The sequence below is a fragment of the Phodopus roborovskii genome, unplaced genomic scaffold (assembly GCF_943737965.1).
Source record: "Phodopus roborovskii unplaced genomic scaffold, PHOROB, whole genome shotgun sequence".
Classification (NCBI taxonomy): Eukaryota; Metazoa; Chordata; class Mammalia; order Rodentia; family Cricetidae; genus Phodopus; species Phodopus roborovskii.
This window is the reverse complement of record NW_026126525.1, coordinates 260,917-282,700: the sequence shown is the minus strand read 5'-3', so window position 1 is coordinate 282,700 and position 21,784 is coordinate 260,917. Positions and strand designations below refer to the sequence as shown.

General features: G+C 40.2%; 1 protein-coding gene across 1 annotated transcript in view; it reads right to left on the bottom strand.

The window, feature by feature from the left end:
• The window catches only part of Glmn (glomulin, FKBP associated protein), a 32,412-nt gene that overhangs the window by 6,716 nt on the left and 3,912 nt on the right, over positions 1–21,784 (bottom strand). Inside the window, exons 3-13 of the mRNA XM_051198386.1 lie at positions 19,344–19,460; positions 11,421–11,529; positions 9,843–10,080; positions 7,954–8,056; positions 6,177–6,364; positions 4,123–4,176; positions 3,675–3,705; positions 3,310–3,399; positions 2,251–2,292; positions 2,081–2,154; positions 185–269 (exon numbers count right to left, since the gene is read on the bottom strand). Of these exons, the coding sequence (XP_051054343.1) occupies positions 185–269; positions 2,081–2,154; positions 2,251–2,292; positions 3,310–3,399; positions 3,675–3,705; positions 4,123–4,176; positions 6,177–6,364; positions 7,954–8,056; positions 9,843–10,080; positions 11,421–11,529; positions 19,344–19,460 (1,131 nt within the window). The remainder of the gene's footprint in view (positions 1–184; positions 270–2,080; positions 2,155–2,250; positions 2,293–3,309; positions 3,400–3,674; positions 3,706–4,122; positions 4,177–6,176; positions 6,365–7,953; positions 8,057–9,842; positions 10,081–11,420; positions 11,530–19,343; positions 19,461–21,784) is intronic.

Sequence of the window (21,784 nt, the reverse complement as noted above, 5' to 3'; positions counted from 1 at the left end):
TACAGCTTAAGTTTATAGTTAACAAGTTGTCAAACTTCAGGGAGTCAGGGTGGTGTTTGCTTTTTAAATAGGGAATTATACTTTAATAACACAAACAGAAAAATACTGTGGGTAAACTAATACTGATGTATGCCACATGTGATTAAATTGGTAACTGACCCCTCACCGGGGTCTGTGTTCTTACCTTAAATGACGAATCAATCTGATTTTTGATATTTTGAATTATAAATCCTTCCACACCTGAGTGATTACTTGTATTTAATAAACACCTTGAAAGCATAACACATGAAATTATATTAAACTGCAATGTAATTAGTGATTTAAAAAAAGTTTACAATTCAATTGGGCCTTATATAATTTTTTAAAAATTATTATTATTTTTGGTATTTTGGGACAGGGTTTCTCTCAGTATTGCTTTGGAGCCTGTCCTGGAACTCACTCTGCAGACCAGGTTGGCCTCGAACTCAGAGATCCACCTCCCTCTGCCCCCGAGTGCTGGGATTAAAGGCGTGCACCACCAATGCCCGGCAGGCCTTCTATAACTTTTAAGAATCTAAAACTCACAGTGACACCGATTATAAATGTGATTAGCTAACTAAAGTCATCTGATGTGGGATGCCCCTCTGTATGTTGTAATTATGTTTTACCATTGGTTAATTAAAGAAGTTGATTTGCCAATAGCCAGGCAGAATAAAGCTAGGCAGAAAATCCAGACAGAGATGTGGAGAAAAGAAAGGCAGAGTGAGAGGAATACCATGCAACCTGAGGAGTAAGATGCCAGAGCATTGCCAGAAACCACGGCCACATGGTGGTACACAGATCAGTAGAAATGTGTTAGTTTAATTGTGAGCACTAGGTAGCAATATGCCTGAGCTACTGTCCAAACAATTATAATTAATATTAAGCCTCACTCAGAGTGATTGTTTTACAAGCAGTTGCAGGACTGGGCAGGATGCATAAAAGCTTATAGCTATAGTCATCTTAACAGTTTTTGTTTTCATTAACTGGTAAATTTTATGTAAAACTGGGTATTTAAAACAACATACACAGGCTAGAGAATGGGTATCCTGTGTGTGTGTGTGTGTAGGCCAGAGAACACTGGGTGTCTTATTCTGTCAAGTAGGTGTGTGTGTGTGTGGGGGTGGGGCAGAGAATAATACACCTACCTACTAATACAAGAACAGTGGAATGTCCACATAAACTCTATATATGGCCTTATAAAGCATGTATTTATTATTTAGCCTAATGTTTTCTAATCTTTAACTTGTTGCCTAAAAACTCAACTGGTATGCTCTAAGAGTAACTTAGAGTGATTAACCTATGAAAGTTACAAATTTCTGTGGCACCCTCAGTTTCGATTATAATAATGAAGAATATTGAGCTCTGTAAGGTTCAAGCAGGAGTATTATCAATATCAGTTTTTTTTTAAGACCGCTTAAGTTTACAGTGTTCCAATCAAACTAAAAATTACACATTGCTATTCACATCATATACATTACATATTTCCAAAACACTTGATGAGCTGATTCTTCAGCTCTTACAGGTACAGAACAATACTGTACAAATAGTGTACCTTTAAATAATTACATGGCACTCATAGGTTTCGATCAGCCACACACTTAGTAATTAGCCATGGGCTATGTTTTGAAATGTCTCCTAAAGTTGATGTGTTAAAAAGACTGGATGCAGCTGACAGACTTTGTGAAGTGATTGATTAGATTCTGAAGGCTTAAACCAATTGATAGGTCAACCATTGATTGAATCACAACACAACAGTGTTTCTGAGAGGTGAAAAATAGAAGGTAGAGCCTCCTGCAGCAGGAACCAGGCCCCTGGAGACATGCCCTGAAAGGTGCACACCTTGTCCTTGGTCCTTCCTGTGAGGTGAGCAGCTCTGATCCACTATAGCCGCCTCTATACACCCCTTCCATATGAGCTGTCTCATCACAGGTCCACAGCACAGGAGCCAGCAAGCCACAGACGACACACTGAGCCCAAATAAACCTTTCTCTCTAAGTTGTTTTCTCACTTATTTTGTCAGGGCAATGAAAAGTGCCTGGTTCACTAGCTTGATACGTACCTAAATAATGTATATTTGCCTTGTGAATCCAACTTGTTGATATACAGCTGAAGCATAGCTAAACCCTTTTTTCTCTGAAATGAAATAAACAATACTATCACAAAGACATTTAAAATTGTTATTTATTAAAATTTCTCACTGTGACTCATTAGTCCCCAAATCACACATACCAATGTTTCAATGGGGCAAAGTGTCATTACTTTGACTAAGCCCTAGAAATAAAGAAAAAAAATTTTTTTAAATTCAGGTATAGATTCTGACTTCAAAGCAAGTTAAATCACTACTAGATGCAAACTATAAGTTGAGAGGAAAGAGGACAGTGAAAGAAGACATACAGAGGCTGTGGAGTTGTGCTCCTTTGGCCTTCACTCTCACAACTGTGACAAACTAACTACAATCAGTTTTGTACACAGAATAAAATAAGATGTGACTAAGTGTGATTTTAAAATGAATGGTAATTTTAAATTATATATAGAACAGCAGGTAAAGGAAATAAAATACTAAGAAATATAATCTATTAAATATAATGCTTAATAATAAAGCTTAATGGAGTAGCAAAAGACACTCCTTTCTATTTAACTATTAAGAAATTTCTAAGCTGGGCGGTGGCAGCACACGCCTTTAGCCACAGCACTTGGGAGGTAGAGGCAGGTGGATCTCTGAGTTCAAGGTCTCCCTGGTCTACAAAGCTACACAGAGAAACACTGTCTGGGAAAACCTAAAAAGAAAAACAAAAAGGAAAGAAATGTCTACACTCACAGCTAACAATCTACATGGTAGACCAAGAGCACAGACAAGTCCATCCCAGGAGGAGACACTGGATGGATACTGAAGGCTGAGAGTGTAAGTCAGGAGAAGGTCAAGGGCTTTGCTTCCCAGGGCTGTCCATCATGCCATCAACTAGGATGATCGCTAATGCTGTCTAAGTATAAGTTAACTCTAGGAGTTGGGGGAAACTAATAAAAAATAAAAGTGTTTTACAGTATAAATTAATCAAAATAGGACTTAAAAACTCAGTTCTGTAGTCTTAATAGCCACATAGCAGGTAGTCTGGCTTTTGTCATGGCTACCACGGATGGCAGGCAGACCATTTCCATTGGCACAAAAAATTCAACTGGAAGTTGCAGTAACGCTTACAGAGGCTGAGAAGGAGAGGAGCATAGGCTGCCTCAGCAGAGTTCAGGGCAGGCAAGCACCTGTTTCAGTATTTGGATATAAATTCTGCTTACCTGAGGCACAGCAAGAAAACTCTTGATTTCTAAGTACTGATAAAGAAGGCTGTTGTCTTCTAATCTCAATAAACCATTCTCCAGAAGTTCCTACAGGTGAAAGTACATGCACATACATACAGGTGAAGTTGATAGTTATGTTCATTATTTTTACTATTTATAATGCTAGCAAACATGCTGATAAGATGGCTCAACAGAGAAAGGGGGCTACCACAAGCCAGTTGAGTTGAGGTCCTCAGAACACACACAATGGAGAGAATTGATTCCTGCAGGTTGTCCTCTGACCTCCGTAAATGCATGTACACACACACACACACACACACACACACACACACACACACAAAATGGCAGCAAAAGAATCTTACCAATCCTTTGGAGAAAATAGACTGTTCTGTTCTGAAAGAAAACATTATCACTATGGTTTTATATTTTTTTAGGATGGTTCTTTAGGAAAAGCAAATAAAAACTGAAATACAAGGTCTTTTTACAGCTGGAATGGCTGGTACACATCTGTAACACTAGCACTTGGTAGGCTGAAGCAAGAGAATCTAACATTGGACACCAAGGCTCATTGCAACACTGTTTCAAAATTAAATAATTAAATGATATGTATGTTAAGGAGAAATTTTCTTGAACAACAAAGTTCCATTTTTGTTGTTGCCTTTTGCCACAGGGTCTCAGGTAGCACCCCTTGGCCTCAACACTTGATGTTGCTAAGGCTGAGCTTGAACCCTGACCCTCCTGTTCCCACTCCCTCCTAAGGACTATTCAGTATTACAATTTAATCCTAAGGCGTCATCTAAATGATCTTACCTTTGCAGAAACAGTTCAATGTGTTCCATGTTCAGCTGCAAAAGGTATGCTGGGCTAAAATAGGAAAGAATAAAAAGGTGTTTACAATCAGCAATTTCTTCTTCTCAACCACTGCCTCATACATGCTAGATAAGAACTCAACAATGATCTCCAACCAGAGCCCCAAATATCTCACACACATACATGTAGAATTCTGCTCACCCCAGAAAACACATGTTGGAATGATAGCCTCCAGAACCCAGAATATTGGAGTTAAGGTTTTTATAGAATTAAAATAAAGTGAGGACTTTTGCATTAGCTCTAATCATCATGCCTATGAAAAGGGGAATTTAGGGGCTGGAGAAATGGCTTAGGGGCTAGGAGATTATACTGCTTTTGTACAAGACTTGAGTTCAGTTCCCAGCACTCACGTCAGATGGTGGCCCACAGCTGAGTATAACTCCTGCCCATAAATTAAATAAACATAATTAAATAAATCATTTTTAAAAGAAAATTTAGAGAGTTGCACATAGGCTTTGTAAGAATGGGAAGGCAAAGACCCAAATGCCAGAGAAGCATGGGAGAAGAGGAAATCTCAAGTGAAAAGTTTCCTTGGTCAGACTGGCCTGTGACTCTGTCTGTGAGAGATTATTTTGATTGATGTGGAGAGGGCCCAGCCCATTGTGGAAGCACCATCCCCTAGGAACATGTTCTGGGCTGTGTTAGAAAGCTAGCTGAGCATGACTAGTAGGCAAGCCAGATAGCCTTAAAGAAAGCAGGGTTCCTGTTTCAAGCTCCTGCCTTGTGTTTATCATGGTGTTTAGTATAGTAACAGAAAGCAAATGAGAACATCAACATTCAAAAGAAAGCAACCTTCTGATACTTTAATACTTCCAGCCTCTAGAACTAGGGTCATATGTGTCTTCATTTTGAATGAATTTTATTTGTTATGACAGTCCTATTGATTTCACAGGCTATCCAATTTACCATTTTCAGCAGTATGTTGGCTATAGGCCTGTTACATACAGTGATAGAGTCTTTATGATTATTGTATGAGCCTTCTATTTTAGTTTCTTCGAGTCTTTTATCATGAAGGGATACTGATTTTTTTCAAAGGATTTTCCTGTATCTAACAATCACATGAGACAATCATGTGATATTTGTCCTTCAATCAACGTTAAGGATGTCCTGTATTAGGTTTACTGATGTGTACTTCATATCTGATAAATGTTTGATATCTAAAACAAGACTAATTTATACGATCTTACTATATGACCCTGAAGAATGTGCTTTGGAAGCATTTTGTTGAGTATTTCTAGAACTTAATTAAGCAAGGAAACTGGGTTGTTTTCTTACCTTTGTTTCTTTATTCTGTTGTTTTGGGAGGATTTTAAAAGTGTACAATTGTATTCAGGCCTTGTGCACAAGCACAAGCATTATAACACTGATGTGGAGGACAAAGGACAGAGGTGAAGATGCAGTCCCTCTGTTTCCCCCTGTTACTTGAAGCCTGTGTACCCTGATCTAGGATCAAGTCAGAATCAGCCCCCTGCCCATGGTGATTCTCAGAGTGGTTGTTCCCTTAGCCAGCAGAGAGGGTAAACCTTTAGCACTTAGAGGTTTAATAATTCTGGGGTTTCTACTCCCCTCAGCTAAGAAGTATGTCCACAAGATCACTCGAGCCCCACTATGGCCTCAGTGAGCAAGGCAGGAAGCATCAGGCCCACTTCTCTGGCTGTTTGCTATGTAGATCACGGATCTCCAGACTTATCCATACTTGTGCATGTGGGGCTCACAGGGGGTCCTACCCATCCCTACCATTTTACCTAGCACTCAAACTGGGGTGTGGTGTTCCCTTTATAACCTTGGCTTCAGTACACCTGGATTTTGTCTGTCTACAGACTGCTGTCATACTCCATGCCTTTTCATGCCACCCACATCTCCCTGTAAGCCTTTTTTTCACACTGCTGGAGATACCCGAAAATTATAGACATCTCTAATCTGCCATCTTTCAGTGTATATTAATATGCATGTACTAGGTATTAAATAAATCATGAGTCTGATAAGATTTTTACCTTAAGACCATTGGAAGCTGATCAATACCGATGCCATGAACAAATACTAGATATGTCAGAGAAGCCACACAGTCTGCCAATTGTTTGTCTTCTTCTTCCTCAAGTTCAAGGTAACCCCAAGTCCTTTTTTTTCTTCCATGATTAAGAATAATTTTGGGGACAGGATGTCCAATTTGTGATAAAAATCCCTGTGAAATGGGTTTAAAAAAAGAATGTTATTGGCCAATAAACTATATTATCACTATCACCCCCTTAGTCTACATTCACACCCTTCTCTTTGAAGATATACAGAATTTGTGATACTTGCTTTGACTATGACTCTCATGATTAGATTGTCTTAAATACCAATGGAGAGTGTGGTGGTTTGAATACTAATGGCACCCTTAGGCTCCTATATTTGAATGCTCAGTCATCAAGGAGTGACACTTGAGAAGGAATAGGTGTAGCTTTAGGTAGGTGTGGTCTTATTGGAGGAAATGTGTCAGTGAAGGTGGGCTTTGAGGTTTCAAAAGCCCAAGGTAGGTCTAGTATCTTTCTTCCTCCTTCCTGCTGATCCTGATGCAAAACACTCAGCTGTTTCTCCAACACCATGTCTGCCTGTGTGCTGTTCTAAGAGATCTAATACCCTTCCTCTCCCTCTGCTGGCCTTCCTGGCTACTGCAACATATGGTGCACATAGAAATCAAAGACACACACTTCATAATAAAATAAAATGAGTAAGTTTAAAATACAAATGAAGCTGGGCATTATCACGGTTTAATAAGGATCTGGATAAACAATTAGGAGAATAGATGTTTATTCAGGGAGAAATAATTCACAACCTAGACAGGTTAACACTGGCAGGTTCCTGTTTCCAAGAATGCTTCCCTTGAGGCTTGCAAGAGAGCGTTCCCCTCACCATCTCCGACTTCCGCCCCTGGCTCTACCTCCCAATGGGTGTGGTCAGTGCCACAGAAGAAGACAAAGTGAATATCCCACTATAGGGCATGGTAGTGCACGCCTTTAATCCCAGCACTTGGGGGACAGAGGCAGGTGGATGCCAGGCAGAGAGAGAGAGAGAGAGAGAGAGAGAGAGAGAGAGAGAGAGAGAGAGAGAGAGAGAGAGAGAGTGAGTGTGTGTGTGTGTGTGTGTGTCAGAGAGAAAGAGAGAGAAGTGAGTGGAAACCAGGCAGTGATGGGGGTGGGGGCTGGGAGGGCAGGGTGAGAAGTGAGTGCTTCAAAAGTACAGACTTTCAGAGGGAAAGATGTGTTCTTGAGATGATGGTGCTGACTACAGAACAATCTATGTACACTCAGCACTACATGAAGATTGGGGCTGGGTGCTCTTCTACAGGATCCATGTTCAACTCCCAGCACCCACATGCTGGCTAACAACCAAAGTCTGATGCCTCTTCTGGCTTCCACAGGAACTAGATGCATGTGGTGCATAGCACACATTCAGGCAAACACACACACATACAATCTTCAAAAAAAACACTACTAAATCAACAGCAATAATTTATACTATAGTATTAAGAGAAAAATATACAGGGGTATATATGACATAATCATTCAAGACCATATATATTGACTTATAAGTAGAAACATTTGGAAGGCTTTGGATGAGATTATTGCTATTTAATTTCTATCCTGTTGTTTATCTATGTTCTAAAAAAGCTACTTATTACCTTATTAATGAATTACCAATTTAAGTGCCTATATGAAATTTATCAGAATGTTGCAGGATAAATGTAAGATCACAGAAAGTATTATAGCAGATTAGACTGGCTGTACTTACTATTATTTCACATGCAAAACACCGAAAAGGGTCATTTCCAACTTCTTCAGATTGTTCAAGGAATTGTGCTGTCAGCAAGGGGCATTTCAAGCTTTTGAAACAACTAAAGCATAAGAAATAGGTAATTATGTAGTTTATACTCCCAAAATATAACACATCTAGCTCTTCATATCTAGCTTTATGTGAAAGGTAAGCATTGCATGGCTTGTTCGTGCCCAGTCACTGTGACAGTAGTAATTGCTGGGACCTCTGAAAGGTGGGTAGGCACGGAGGACTGTGCTGTTTTGACAAGATGGGCTCAGCCTCCCTGAACCTGCTACGCTTCCACCAAGTCCTGATACCCCAACCTTAAACTTCCCAGCCTAAAACTGCAAGCCAAAATATTTATTATAACTCACCCAGTGTTTTATTACAGTAGCACAAATGGCCTAAGGCAAGCATCAATAACATGTCTATAAAACATGATGAATCCTTTCCCATTAGTAACAGTACTGGGGAAAACATGAGAATGCTGAGATTCAATTCCATTTCTAGACTGTTCTAGTTGATTTTGAATGTCTGTCTGAGGACTAGTACCAGTCTAGGGTAGTACCCATCATCAATCCAAGGAAAACTCAGGACAGTACTCTTTTCATAAAGTTATATTCACTTTTTTCTCTTTGGGTTTTTTGTTTGCTCTTTTGGTTTGCAAGACAGGGTTTCTCTGAGTAATGGTTCTAACTGTCCTGGGACTTGCTCTGTAGACCAGGCTGGGGTCAAAGTCACTGATATCCATCTGCCTCTGCCTCCTAAGTGCTGGGATTAAAGGTGTGCGCTACCACCACCACGTTCCTTTGGTTTTTTGAGATAGGATTTCTCTGGGTAGCCCTGGCTGTCCTAGAACTTGGATTAAAGGCAAGCACCACCACTGCCTGGCTATTTTATTTTTAACCTAACTTTATTCTGTGACTAAGTCTTTTCTAGTTCTTTAAAATAGCCTTAAGAAAATCTGTTTCCTAAATGGTAAACAACCAACCCTGCTCATAAAAATCAACTTTTAATGCCCTAATACCACAAAATAGAAAGGTAACAATAGCATTAGTTTCCCATATTTAAAAAAAAAAAAGTTTGGTACTATCCAAGAGAAATTTAACACAAATTCCATGTATAATTTACAATTTAAGATTTCTTAGTAGTCACATGACAAAAGCTATGAGAAATAATTTTCTCAATTCACCTAATATAGCTGAAATATTTTGATGGGTCGTAAGTATACAAAGATTATTTAGGAATTTTATTGTCTTTTCTTTTTATGGTATGTGTTCTTTGTTTTGGAGGTTTTGTTTTAATTTGGTGTTTTGAGACAGGTTATGATCTTGCCTCAATACCCGAAGGCTGGAATGACAGGTAAGCTCCACCATATCCAGCTAATGTTCCCCCCTTTGTAAAATAACCAGTCTTAAAATCTAGAGGCTATTTTATACTGATAGCACATCTTAATTTGGACTACCCATATGCTGAGCGATTGGGAGCCACATTGAACAGTGGATGTTTAGTCAGAACCATGGTGTGAAAGATAGTGGGTGAACACTTTGCTGAATTTGTGGTCAGGGTAGATGTTCAACTGTCTGGTGGTCCTTCTACTGTTTTCAAATACACTTTCCCACCGACAAAATAAATTCCTTGAGTTAAATATGTCTACTGCCTCCACTCTCAGTATTTGCTTGCTATGGTGGGTGAAATTAAATTAAGTGAAGGACTTGGTTTTATGCTGTCAATGCCTCATTAAACATCCATGATATATCAGGTTCAAAATCCAAAACAAGATTTATACGAAAAATAAGAAACATAAGGCAACTGAGCTACCAATTCCTCAATCCACTGTGAGATGTCTTTCAAAATATACTTACAATTTCAGTAACTCATCTTTTAACTTTTCATTTTCCTTGTTTTCTTTGTTATCAATTACTTCTTCCACAAAAGGTCTTGTGAACTCTATTAAGGCCTTGCAACACTGACAAAGGCCATAATCGTCTGTCTGTGTTTGTTCTTCTGAGTATGGGACAGGAAGAAGAGATAGTTGACTCCAAAGGGTGGACAGTGCTAATCCAACTGAATACGCCTTGTTGTTAGGGAGTTTCTGAATAACTGCAACACAAACCAAGCTGTTACTGTGGTCACCTTGTAAGCATGCTGCACACAGAACATGAGGAAGTCAGCATTTAGAAGGTCTGGGTCTTTACAGGTAGAGTCTTGCTAGAGGCAGTCTTTGAGGTGGTGTGGCCTGAGCTCACTACTCTCATGTCATTGCAGTGTGGTCAGACACTTCTCACTACTGCCACCATGTTCCCCCCCCACGACGGACTGTATGCCCTAACCTAGTTCTTCCTCAGATTGACAGGTGTCAGGCACTTGGGCACAGCAATAGGAAAATCAACTAATAAAGTATTTTTATAACTGGTTATCTTTTTCCTTATTTTTGATTATAAGCACATAATATCAATGGAAAATTATATAGCACTATATAAATGAAAGAAAGTATTACAGAGCTTTTTGTGCCCTAAGAAGATTTTGAATATTTAAGAAGTATAAGGTATGCTGGGCATGGTGCTGCACGCCTTTAATCCCAGCACCGAGGAGACAGAGGCAGGCAGATCTCTGTGAGTTCAAGGCCAGCCTGGTCTACAGAGTGAGTATAAGGTTGGTGAGCATTTTGATTTAAGTGAATTTATCCTGATGCCTAGGTCCTCTGTCACACTCTGAAGCATATGTTTTCTAAAATTCATGGAACTTCTGTCTTTGTTGCTGAGCTCCAGTATTTGCCAAGACCAGGCCATGTAGCTTTCACATTCTACATTCCCTGTTTCATTCTCTAGATGTACCTTTAATTCCAACCTCCCAGTTCAGAGGCTGAGCAACACCATGTCTGATGTCCTTAACCAAAATATGGGGCTACCACACTGCTGTCAGATTGTATGCTCCAGGTACCACAGCTGATCCACTAAATATGCTTAGAGGGAAAATTCCAACTACAAATTGTAGATGAGAAAGCTGAAGAGATGGCATAGTAGTTAGGCGCCTTGGCTGCTCTTCTAGAGGACCTCGGTTTGTCCCCAGCACCCATGTAGTGGTGGCTCACAGCATGTTGTAACTCCAGTTCAGGGGATCTGGTACCCATTTCTAGCCTCCAAGGGAACCTAGCATGCAAGTAATGTTCAGACATGCATTCAGGTAAAACACTCATACATGTAAAAACTTTTTTTTTTTAATTAAAAAACTAAAGCTAACCAAAAAGCCATACCCATGAGACAGTATAACAGGCAACTTTCCCAGGCACCTTGCAGAATTCACACTGTCATAGTCTCAAATTGGAGCACTTGGTGACTTATCACAAGCTTTACTTAGTAGACTGTTCACATTTAGGGGCAAACATCAAGGTACTTAAGCAAATAAAACAAGAAATACTTGGATATCAAAGTGTTCATTACCTGTCTGTAATGGTTGAAGTAAAAGAAGAATAGTTTGGGATATCTGTTTTCCAGAGGGTTCTTCAATGAGTTCAAGCAAACCCAACAACAACTCCTTTGGATTACATAACTATAAAAATATTCACAATTGAACCTGTTTAATACAAGTTGAATTTAAAGCCACATGATTATTATTTTAAAGAAAACACACTGAGAAAATAACAGTTACATTTGCTTAACTATAAAATGCCCTATACAGTTGTTAAAAGGATCTTCAGAGAACAGGCTTCTGAACTTGACTGCTGCCTTCTGTTGGCTGCTGCAGACTCTCCACACAGGACCCCAGTGTTTGCATCTTTCTGAGCATGTAATTTGTGGTGCACCCTGTCAGCCATCTTACCACCTCAGTCTGCCCAGCTTTCTGGGCACTTCCACCAGAGCTATGCCCCACCCACTGCCTTGCTTTTGAAAACCCTCAGAACACACACCCAGCATTCTGTTCCTTAACATTCATTTGTGTATATTCCTTCAGTCTCTAGTTCCTATATTAGACTTTATTATGGGCTTTTCAAACAAACTTGATGGGAGATGTCATTCTGTAAATATGTTTCTCTTATTGGTTAATGAATAAAGCACTGTTGGCCAATAGGAAAGCAAGATAGGCGAGACTAGGAGATGAAGAGGAGAGGAAGAAGTAGGGAGGAAATTCGACACGGAGGACGGAGAGAGTAGAACGCCGGGCCCTCTCTCCAGTAAGATGAGACCATGTGAAAATACCCAGATTAATAGAAATGGATTAATATTTAAGACAGAGCTAGCAGATAAGAAACTAGTTACAGGCCAATAGCTTTGTATCTAATATAGCATCTTTGTGTGTTATTTGGGGCTGGTGCGGCTCTGGGACCAGACCGGCAGGAAAACTACTCATAACACAAACTTTTTATTATTGACCCTCCTCCCCTTATAATCTCCTTTCAGCTTTCATGTCTTAAGCGGCACTGGTATTTGATTCTGGATCTAACATGGCACAGGGGTCAGCATGGCATTAAACCAGACTTCATCTAGGCTCTCTTATGGGAAACTCTGAATCAGGGGTCTTAGACTGGATAATTATTATATCTGGAATTCCCAATCATCTAGTCAAGTACAAGTGGGCATTACATGAGAGTAATTTCCTGAACTAAAATTGTCTTACAAAGAACAAGAATTAAACACAAAAGCAACTGTAGAGCCTCTGTGTGTTCTGATGGATAAAACCAGGTTTAGCCTCCCCCCTCCCCCAGAACTCTCGCTGTTCCTGTGTCCTGTCCCCATTGAGAGCACCCTTGGAGCTCTGATACACCCCCACCCATTCCCACCGCGAGCCTGCCCCCCCCCACCCTGTGCCCTACCCTGCCCACTGTCCTGCTGCTCAACACTGCTCTGGTTGAGCAGCCATTCTGGTTGAGCAGCCATTCTGGTTGAGCACTGGGACAGAGGGTGGAGCCAACAGTTCACTCTACTTTGGGGACTTCTCTGAGCAACTCTGAACACAGGAGACCTGCCTATCCACGCGGGACCACCTGTAATTTCCACCTGCTTGGTCTCTGACCCCCACTTCCAGTCCTCTGCTGGAGTCCTGGGCCCCTCCCAGAGATCCGCCTATCTCTGCGGGTCCACTCTGCAAGATCCTTGACCCCTAAAAGCAGGGCCTCTGCTAAAGAAAGAGGCCTCAGGTGGAGAGTGCCAGTTCCCAGTGAGATCCCACTAACAGTGCAGGACCACTCTGAGTTTCTACAGGCATCTTCTACTGGATCCTCATCCCTGACCCCATCCCCGGGTCCCTGTCTGTGGAGAGACCTCCTATAAAGCTTGGACCATCCAGAGCTACAGATATTGAACCTCTGACCCACATAAGCCCACCGGGGAAGTACCACAGAGAGAGGGGGAGACCCCACCAACACCTACTGGAAGAAGCTATGGGAAGACGGCAATACAAGAAAACACCTCACAACAGAAAGACAAGCATGACACCACCAGAATCTAGGGAATCTACCCCAACTAGAATGGAACACAACAACAAAGCAGAGGAAGCAGAAGGGAACAACTTAAAAATTACTGTCATAAAAATGATAGAGGCCCTCAAAGAAGATGTGAGAAAATCCCTTAAAGAAATGGAAGAAAAAACAAACAAAAAAGTGGGAGAAATGAACAAATTCCTTAAGGAAAGTAAAGAAAGTACACAAAGCCAAGAAAAAACAATTAAGCAGGTGAAGGAAACGGTTCAAGACTTGAAAACTGAAATAGAGAAAATAAAGGCAACGCAAACCAAAGGAATGCTGGAAATAGAAAAACTGGGCTAAAGATCGGGAACTACAGACGCAAGCATAACCAACAGAATTCAAGAGATGGAAGAGAGAATCTCAGGTGCAGAAGATAAACTAGAAGAAATAGATTCATCGACCAAAGAAAATCATAAATCCAACAAATCCTTAACACAAAACATCCAGGAAATGTGGGACACCGTGAAAAGGTCAAACCTAAGAATAATAGACATAAAGGAAGGTGAGGAAGCCCAGCTCAAAGGTGCCGAAAACATATTCAACAAAATCATCGAGGAAAAATTTTCCAATCTGAAGGACATGCCCATGAAGGTACAAGAAGCATACCTAACACCAAATAGGCTGGACCAAAGAAAAAAGATCCCTCGACATATAATAATCAAAACACCTAGCATACAGAATAAAGAAAGAATATTAAGAGCAGCAAAGGAAAAAGGACAGGTAACATATAAAGGCAGACCTATCAAAATTACACCTGACTTCTCCATGGAAACCCTCAAGGCCAGAAGGTCCTGGATAGATGTTCTACAAATATTAAGAGAACACGGATGCCAGCCCAGGCTACTATACCCAGCAAAACTCTCAATCACTATAGATGGAGAAAACAAGATATTTAATGACAAAACCAGATTTTCCCAATACGTATCTACAAATCCAGCCCTACAGAAAGTATTGGAAGGAAAACTCCAACCCAAGGAAGGTAACTACGGATACAAAAATGTAGGCAACAGATAATCTAACTACACCAGAAACCAAGGGTGAAGCAGAATATTCACAGTATTCACAATACCACTGCCAACAACAAACCTAAAACAAACAAGCATCAACAATCAATGGTCCTTACTCACCCTCAACATTAATGGTCTTAACTCACCTATAAAAAGACACAGTCTAACAGAATGGATACGAAAACAGAATCCATCCTTCTGCTGCATATAAGAAACACATCTAAGCTTCAACCCTTCAGGGTAAAGGGTTGGGAAAAGATTTTCCAATCAAATGGAACCAAGAAGCAAGCAGGCGTGGCTAGCCTAATATTTAACAAGTTAGACTTCAAGCCAAAATTAATCAAAAGAGATGAAGATGGTTATTTTGTATTCATCGCAGGAGAAATCCATCAACACAAAGTCTCATTTCTAAACATCTATGCCCCTAATACAAAGGCACCCACATTCGTAAAAGAAATGCTACTAAAACTCAAAGCTCATATAAAACCTCACACACTTATAGTGGGAGACTTCAATACACCACTCTCAACACTAGACAGGACCACAAATCGGAAACTCAACTAAGAAACAAAAGAACTAACAGAAGTTATGTCTCAACTGGGTTTAGCAGACATCTATAGAACATTCCATCCAAAGACAAAAGAATATACCTTCTTCTCTGCTCCACATGGAACCTTCTCTAAAATCGACCACATACTAGGTGGCATAACAAACCTCAACAGATACAAGAGAATAGGAATAGTCCCCTGTACCTTATCGGACCACCATGCTTTAAAATTGGAATTCAACAACAACACAAATACAGAAAACCTGCAAACTCATGGAAACTGAACAATGTGCAATTGTACCACACCAGAGTCAAAGAAGAAATAAAGAAAGAAATTAAGGACTTTCTAATATTCAACGAGAGTGAGGACACAACATACCTGAACTTATGGGACACCTTGAAAGCAGTGCTACGAGGGAAGTTCATTGCACTAAGTGCCCATATGAAGAAAACAGAGAATAGTCACATAAGAGAATTAACAGCACAACTGAAAGCCTTAGAACAGAGAGAAGCGAACTCACCCTGTAGGAGTACATGCCAGGAAATAATCAACTTGAGGGCTGAAATCAACAAAATAGAAACCAGGAAAACAATACAAAAAAAAAAAAAAAAAAAAAAAATCAATGCAACAAAGAGTTGGTTTTTTGAGAAAATCAACAAGATAGACAAAACTTTATCCAAACTAACGAAAAAGCAGAGAGAGAACATGCAAATTAACAAAATCAGAAACGAAAAGGGGAGCATAATAACGGACACAGAGGAAATCCAGACAATTTTCAGGTCATACTTTGAAAACCTGTATTCCACAAAAATTGAAAATTCAAAGGAAATAGACAAATTTCTGGATAACTATCACTTACCAAAATTAAATCAAGAACAGACAAACAACTTAAATAACCCGCAATGAAATAGTAGTCATCGAAAGCCTTCCAACCAAAAAAAGTCCAGGGCCAGATGGCTTCAATGCAGAATTCTACCAGACATTCAAGGAAGAACTAATACCAATACTCCTCAAATTGTTCCACAAAATAAAAGAGGTTCTTTGCCAAACTCTTTTTATGAGGCCACAATAACCTTGGTACCCAAGCCTCACAAAGACACAACTAAGAAAGAAAACTACAGACCACTATCCCTGATGAACATCAAAGCAAAAATATTCAATAAAATACTGGCAAACCGAATTCAAGAATACATCAGAGAAAACATCCACCATGACCAATTAGGCTTCATCCCTGGATTGCAGGGATGGTTTAACATACAAAAATCTATGAACGTGATTCACCATATAAACAAACTGAAAAAGAAAAACCATATGATTATCTCCTTAGATGCTGAAAAAGCCTTCGACAAAATTCAACACCTTTTCATGATAAAGGTCTTGGAGAGATCAGGGATAACAGGAACATAGCTAAACATAATAAGAGTAATATACAGCAAACCAACTGCCAACATCAAATTGAGAGAAACTTAAGCCAATTCCTCTAAAATCAGGAACAAGACAAGGCTGCCCTCTCTCTCCATATCTCTCTAATATCGCACTGGAAGTTCTAGCTAATGCTATAAGACAACAAAAGGAGATCAGGGGGATCCAAATTGGAAAGGAAGAAGTCAAACTGTCTCTATTTGCAGACGATATGATAGTTTACATAAGCAACCCAATGAACTCTACCAGGGAACTCCTACAGCTGATAAACACCTTCAACAAACTAGCAGGATACAAGATAAACTCATAAAAATCAGTAGCCCTACTTTTTTCAGATGACAAAGAGACAGAGAAAGAAATCAGAGAAATATTACCCTTTACAATAGCCACAAGCAACATAAAGTATCTTGGTGAAATGCTCACCAAACAAGTAAAAGACCTATATAATAAGAATTTTGTGGCTCTAAAGAAAAAATTAAAGAAGATACCAGAAAATGGAAAGATCTCCCATGTTCTTGGATAGGTAGGATAAACATAGTAAAAATGGCAATCTTGCCAAAAGCAATCTATAGATTCAATGCAATCCCCATTAAAATCCTACCACAATTCTTCACTGACCTTGAAAGGATAATAATCAACTTTATATGAAAACAAAAAACCCAGGATAGCCAAAACAACCCTATACAATAAAAGAACTTCAGGAGGCATCACCATTCCTGACTTTAAGCTCTACTACAGAGCTATAGTTCTGAAAACAGCCTGGTATTGGCACAAAAATAGACAGGCAGACCAATGGAATCGAATTGAAAATCCTGATATTAACCCACACAGCTACGAACACCTGATTTTCGACAAAACAGTTAAAATTATACAATGGGGCGAGGACAGCATCTTCAACAAATGGTGCTGGCACAATTGGATGAGGGTGTGTAGAAGACTGCAGACCCATGTCTGTCACCATGCACAAAACTCAAGTCCAAATGGATCAAAGACCTCAACATTAATCCAGCCACATTGAACCTCTTAGAAGAGAAAGTGGGAGGTACCCTTGAACAAATTGGTATAGGAGACCGCTTCCTGAACATAACTCCAGGTGCACAGACACTGTGAGCAACAATTAATAAATGGGACCTCTTCAAACTGAGAAGCTTCTGTAAGGCAAAGGACATAGTGGACAAGACCAAACGGCAGCCCACAGACTGGGAAAAGATTTTCACCAATCCTATATCCGACAAAGGGCTGATCTCCAAAATATACAAAGAACTCAAGAAACTAGTCAACAAAACACCAAGTAATCCTATTAAAAAATGGGGTACAGAACTGAAGAAAGAATTCTCAATAGAGGAAATCAACAAGGCTAAAAGACACTTAAGAAAGTGCTCAACATCCTAAGCTATCAGGGAAATGAAAATCAAAACAACTTTGAGATACCATCTTACTCCTGCCAGAATGGCTAAAATTAGAAACACCAATGATGACTTATGCTGGAAAGGATGTGGAGAAAGGGGAACACTCCTCCACTGCTGGTGGGAGTGCAAACTCATACAGCCATTTTGGAGATCAGTATGGCAGTTCCTCAGGAAAATGGGAATTCGTTTATCACAGGACCCGGCAATCCCCCTCTTAGGCATATACCCAAATGATCCACATCCATGCAACAAAGACATCTGTTCAACTATGTTCATAGCAGCACTATTTGTAATAGCAAGAACCTGGAAGCAACCTAGATGCCCCTCAACTGAAGAATGGATAATGAAAATGTGGCACATCTACACAGTGGAATACTACTCTGCAGAAAAAAATAATGGTATCTTGAAATTCACAGCCAAGTGGATGGCACTTGAAGAAACCATCCTGAATGAGGCAACCCAGTCACAAAAAGAGGAACATAGTATGTACCCACTCATATATGGATTTTAGACCTAGAGCAAAGGATCACCAGCTTATAATTCACACCACCAGAGGAACTAGGATACAAAGTGTATTCTAAGAGATTCATATACAGTCCCTCACAGAAGCGGGAAGGGACAAGTCACCCAGAGCTCAGGTGAAGTGGGGGGGGGGGCAGTGAATGGAGAGAGAAGTAGGAGAAAGTGAGGGGGAGAGAGGAAAACATATGCAACTAGGAAGATTGAGTCCGGTTAGGAATAGAAGACGAGAGAGAGAGAGAGAGAGAGAGAGAGAGAGAGAGAGAGAGAGAGCATAAAAGAGGGAGCCAATATTGGTTTGAAGAGAAAATTGAACCCAAAGAAAGATCTAGAGAACTACAAGATTGCCGCCAACTAACAATTTGAGCATTCGTGGAAAGCCTACCATAAATGCCCTTCCCAGATAGTGAGATCAATAACTAAATTATCCATGGAGCCCTCATCAAATACCTGTTGGAAACAGGAGCAAACACCCATACATAAACACTGAGTCAAACTAGAACCCAGATGCAGATGGAGAGGACAAGACCAGGCTGCAGAAACACATAGAGACAGCTGACCTGAACAAGGAGGAGCTAAGGGCCACTAGACTGATAGCTGGGAAGCCAGCATGGGACTAACTCTGGCCCCCCTAAATATGGGTCTCAGCCAGTAGGACTGAGCAGTCTAAGGGACCTCAGACAGTGGTGCACAAAACGACTTTGCGAACATATCCCCCATGGAGGGATAACTGCCTTAATCTAGAGACAGGAGAGAAGCCCTAGTCCCTACTTTACATGACCTGTCAGATCTACATGACCCCAACTAGATGGCATTCCCCTACATATGGAATTGAGGTGGGGAGACGGGAGGGGAGGGTGGTTAGGGTGCATGCGAGAGGGCACAGTGGGTAGGAGGGAGGGAGGGGGAACTGGGATCGACAGGAAAAATAATAAATACAAAAAATAAATTTAAAAAAATAAAAACAAAAAAATAAAACCAGGTTTAACTGACTCACCTTTACCAGTAAATCAAACATCAGAAAACAGTCTTCTCTTTTATCTTCTTCACCATTCCTCAGGAGGCATCGAACAACAGGACCAACCAGATTCCAGCCCATAGACTTAATGATGGTCTACAAAGCACAGCAAAGTAAGGCAAACCTGTACCAAGAGAACTTTTTCTGCAATACCAAAGGCAAGGTAGGTGAGACTCAGGTCACAGCAGTCATCACCATGTTCAGATGTTTATAATGTTTTCACTGAGGGAGACAGAATGGCCTTGACTTGCACTCAGCAACTAGATCTTTCCTAGGACTGTTGTTTCTGACAAGAGAGTTAATTTTCTCAGGACAAGCAGGTACTTAGCTTCCATAGGAAATTTGCTTCTCTTGATTCAGAAGGAAGCCCAGACTATCAATGTTTATAAACTGTTTGCAGTTCTTTGCACAATCTCTAGAACATGACTTTATTTTTATTCTTTCCTTTACCTTTCTGTCTCTGTCTGCTTGTCTGTCTCTCTCTCTTTGAGACATGGTTTCTCTGTGTTGCCCTGGAAGTAGCTCTGTAGACCAGGCTAGACTCAACCTCACAGAGATCCACCTGCCTCTGCCTCCCGAGTGTTGGTACTAAAGGCGTGTGCCGCCATTGCTGCACAATTCTCTTTTCAAACTTGTTTCAAATGCTACCCACACAACTGTTTATCTTTATAATTTCTTTACAGTTAATGCTTCACATTCTTATCCAATATTATTCAATATTATTAGCAATATACCCCAACTCTCTGGCTTGTTTTCTTTGAAGTCATTAATACATGCCATACACATACCATCTAATGCTCTAGGTTCTAATAAATCAGAGAAAATCTCTATCCTGATGAAATTAATTCTATGACATTCTTGGGAAAAGGAAATAAAAACAGACTAGGAAGAAGACAGTATGGCAGACACGTACTTCCTCTTGACACAAGCTGTGTAAGACAATAAAGGCAGACTGGGAAGACAATGAGAGAAAAGTCATCTTCAGCTGGGAGAGTGAGACAGGCAGGGTTCTCAGGAGCTATGTCAAAGCCTTTAGTCAGGAAAAGATAGGTTTAAAAAAATCTTCAAGGCTCAAAAGTAGTGCATTGAGAAGCTTTGTTTTAAAGTGTGAGGACCCTCACAAGGGGGAAGTATCATCGGCTTTGTTTGTATCAACCAGACAGACACTGTGGTGTTTTATTGAGCTGCAGCATAAATAATAAAGAGTCACATTTCTGACTAAGTATGTGCTTTGGCTGTTCTTGTTGAGACAAGGGCTTAAGGTAACCAGGCTTGTCTTACATAGCTTGGCTCAAGTGGTCCTCCCACCTCAGTGGCTGGGGCTAAAGGGGCATACCATCATGCTTGCCTAGGTTCTCATTATTCTAATAGATGTATCCAAATGTACTGATTTGGGCGAAAGGTAGTTGGTCTATCTTTCACTGTTTTAAGGCCTAAAATGAATTGAAGTTCATTTTAGAGATTTATAGTTATTTCCGTTTTTAAAAATTTACCTTTCTCTTTGTATGCAATGAAACTGATGCTTAGAATATGGCAGAAAATGAAGTACAAATTGTAATAAACAGAATCATGCTTTGTTATCTAATAATTTAATTATCTTTCTAAAATATTTATTATCATTCTCTCTGTGTATGTGTCTGTGTGTATGATGGGGGCACACATGCCATAGTGGACGCATGCAGGTCAGAGGACAACCCCATGGAATCTGTTCTCTCTTCCATCTTCACATGGGTCCCAGGAATTGTACCCACATTGTGGTCATCAGATATTTTTGCCCATAAGCTATCTCCCTGCTCCTAGTTAATCCACTGAATATTTATGTCTTCTGCCCAGCACTTTTCTCTGAGACAACCCCACTTCTTTCAAATCTCTATAGACAGTCCATCTCCTTCACAGTGAATTTATTTTCCTACTTTGATTCTCTATACTTTTCTTAAGATACATTATTTTTTATTCATTATAATGTCATATTGTAAGCCAGGTGTGCTGGCACATGCCTAAACCCTTAGGGGGTTAAGCACTTAAGGGGCAAAGGCAGGAGGATGTCTGTGAGTTCAAGGCCAGCTTGGTCTACATAGGAGCTCCAGGACAGCCAGGACTATATAGAGACCCTTTTTCAAACCAGACAAACAAACAGACCATCATTACTGAAGTCCTCCCAGGCAGAGAATATTTTGTTCAGTACTGTATATCATGTCAGCAGCAAGCACAGGACCTGTTACAAAGTAACAAACCAGGTCTTGTGACCAAGGTGGTGAACAAAGTAGGTATACAATACAGGTTAGATGATGTCTGTTAACTTTTTAAAAAATTTATTTAACTTTATTTTTATGTGAATTGGTGCGAAGGTGTCAGATCCCCTGGAACTGGAGTTACAGACAGTTTTGAGCTGCCATGCAGGTGCTGGGAATTGAACCTGG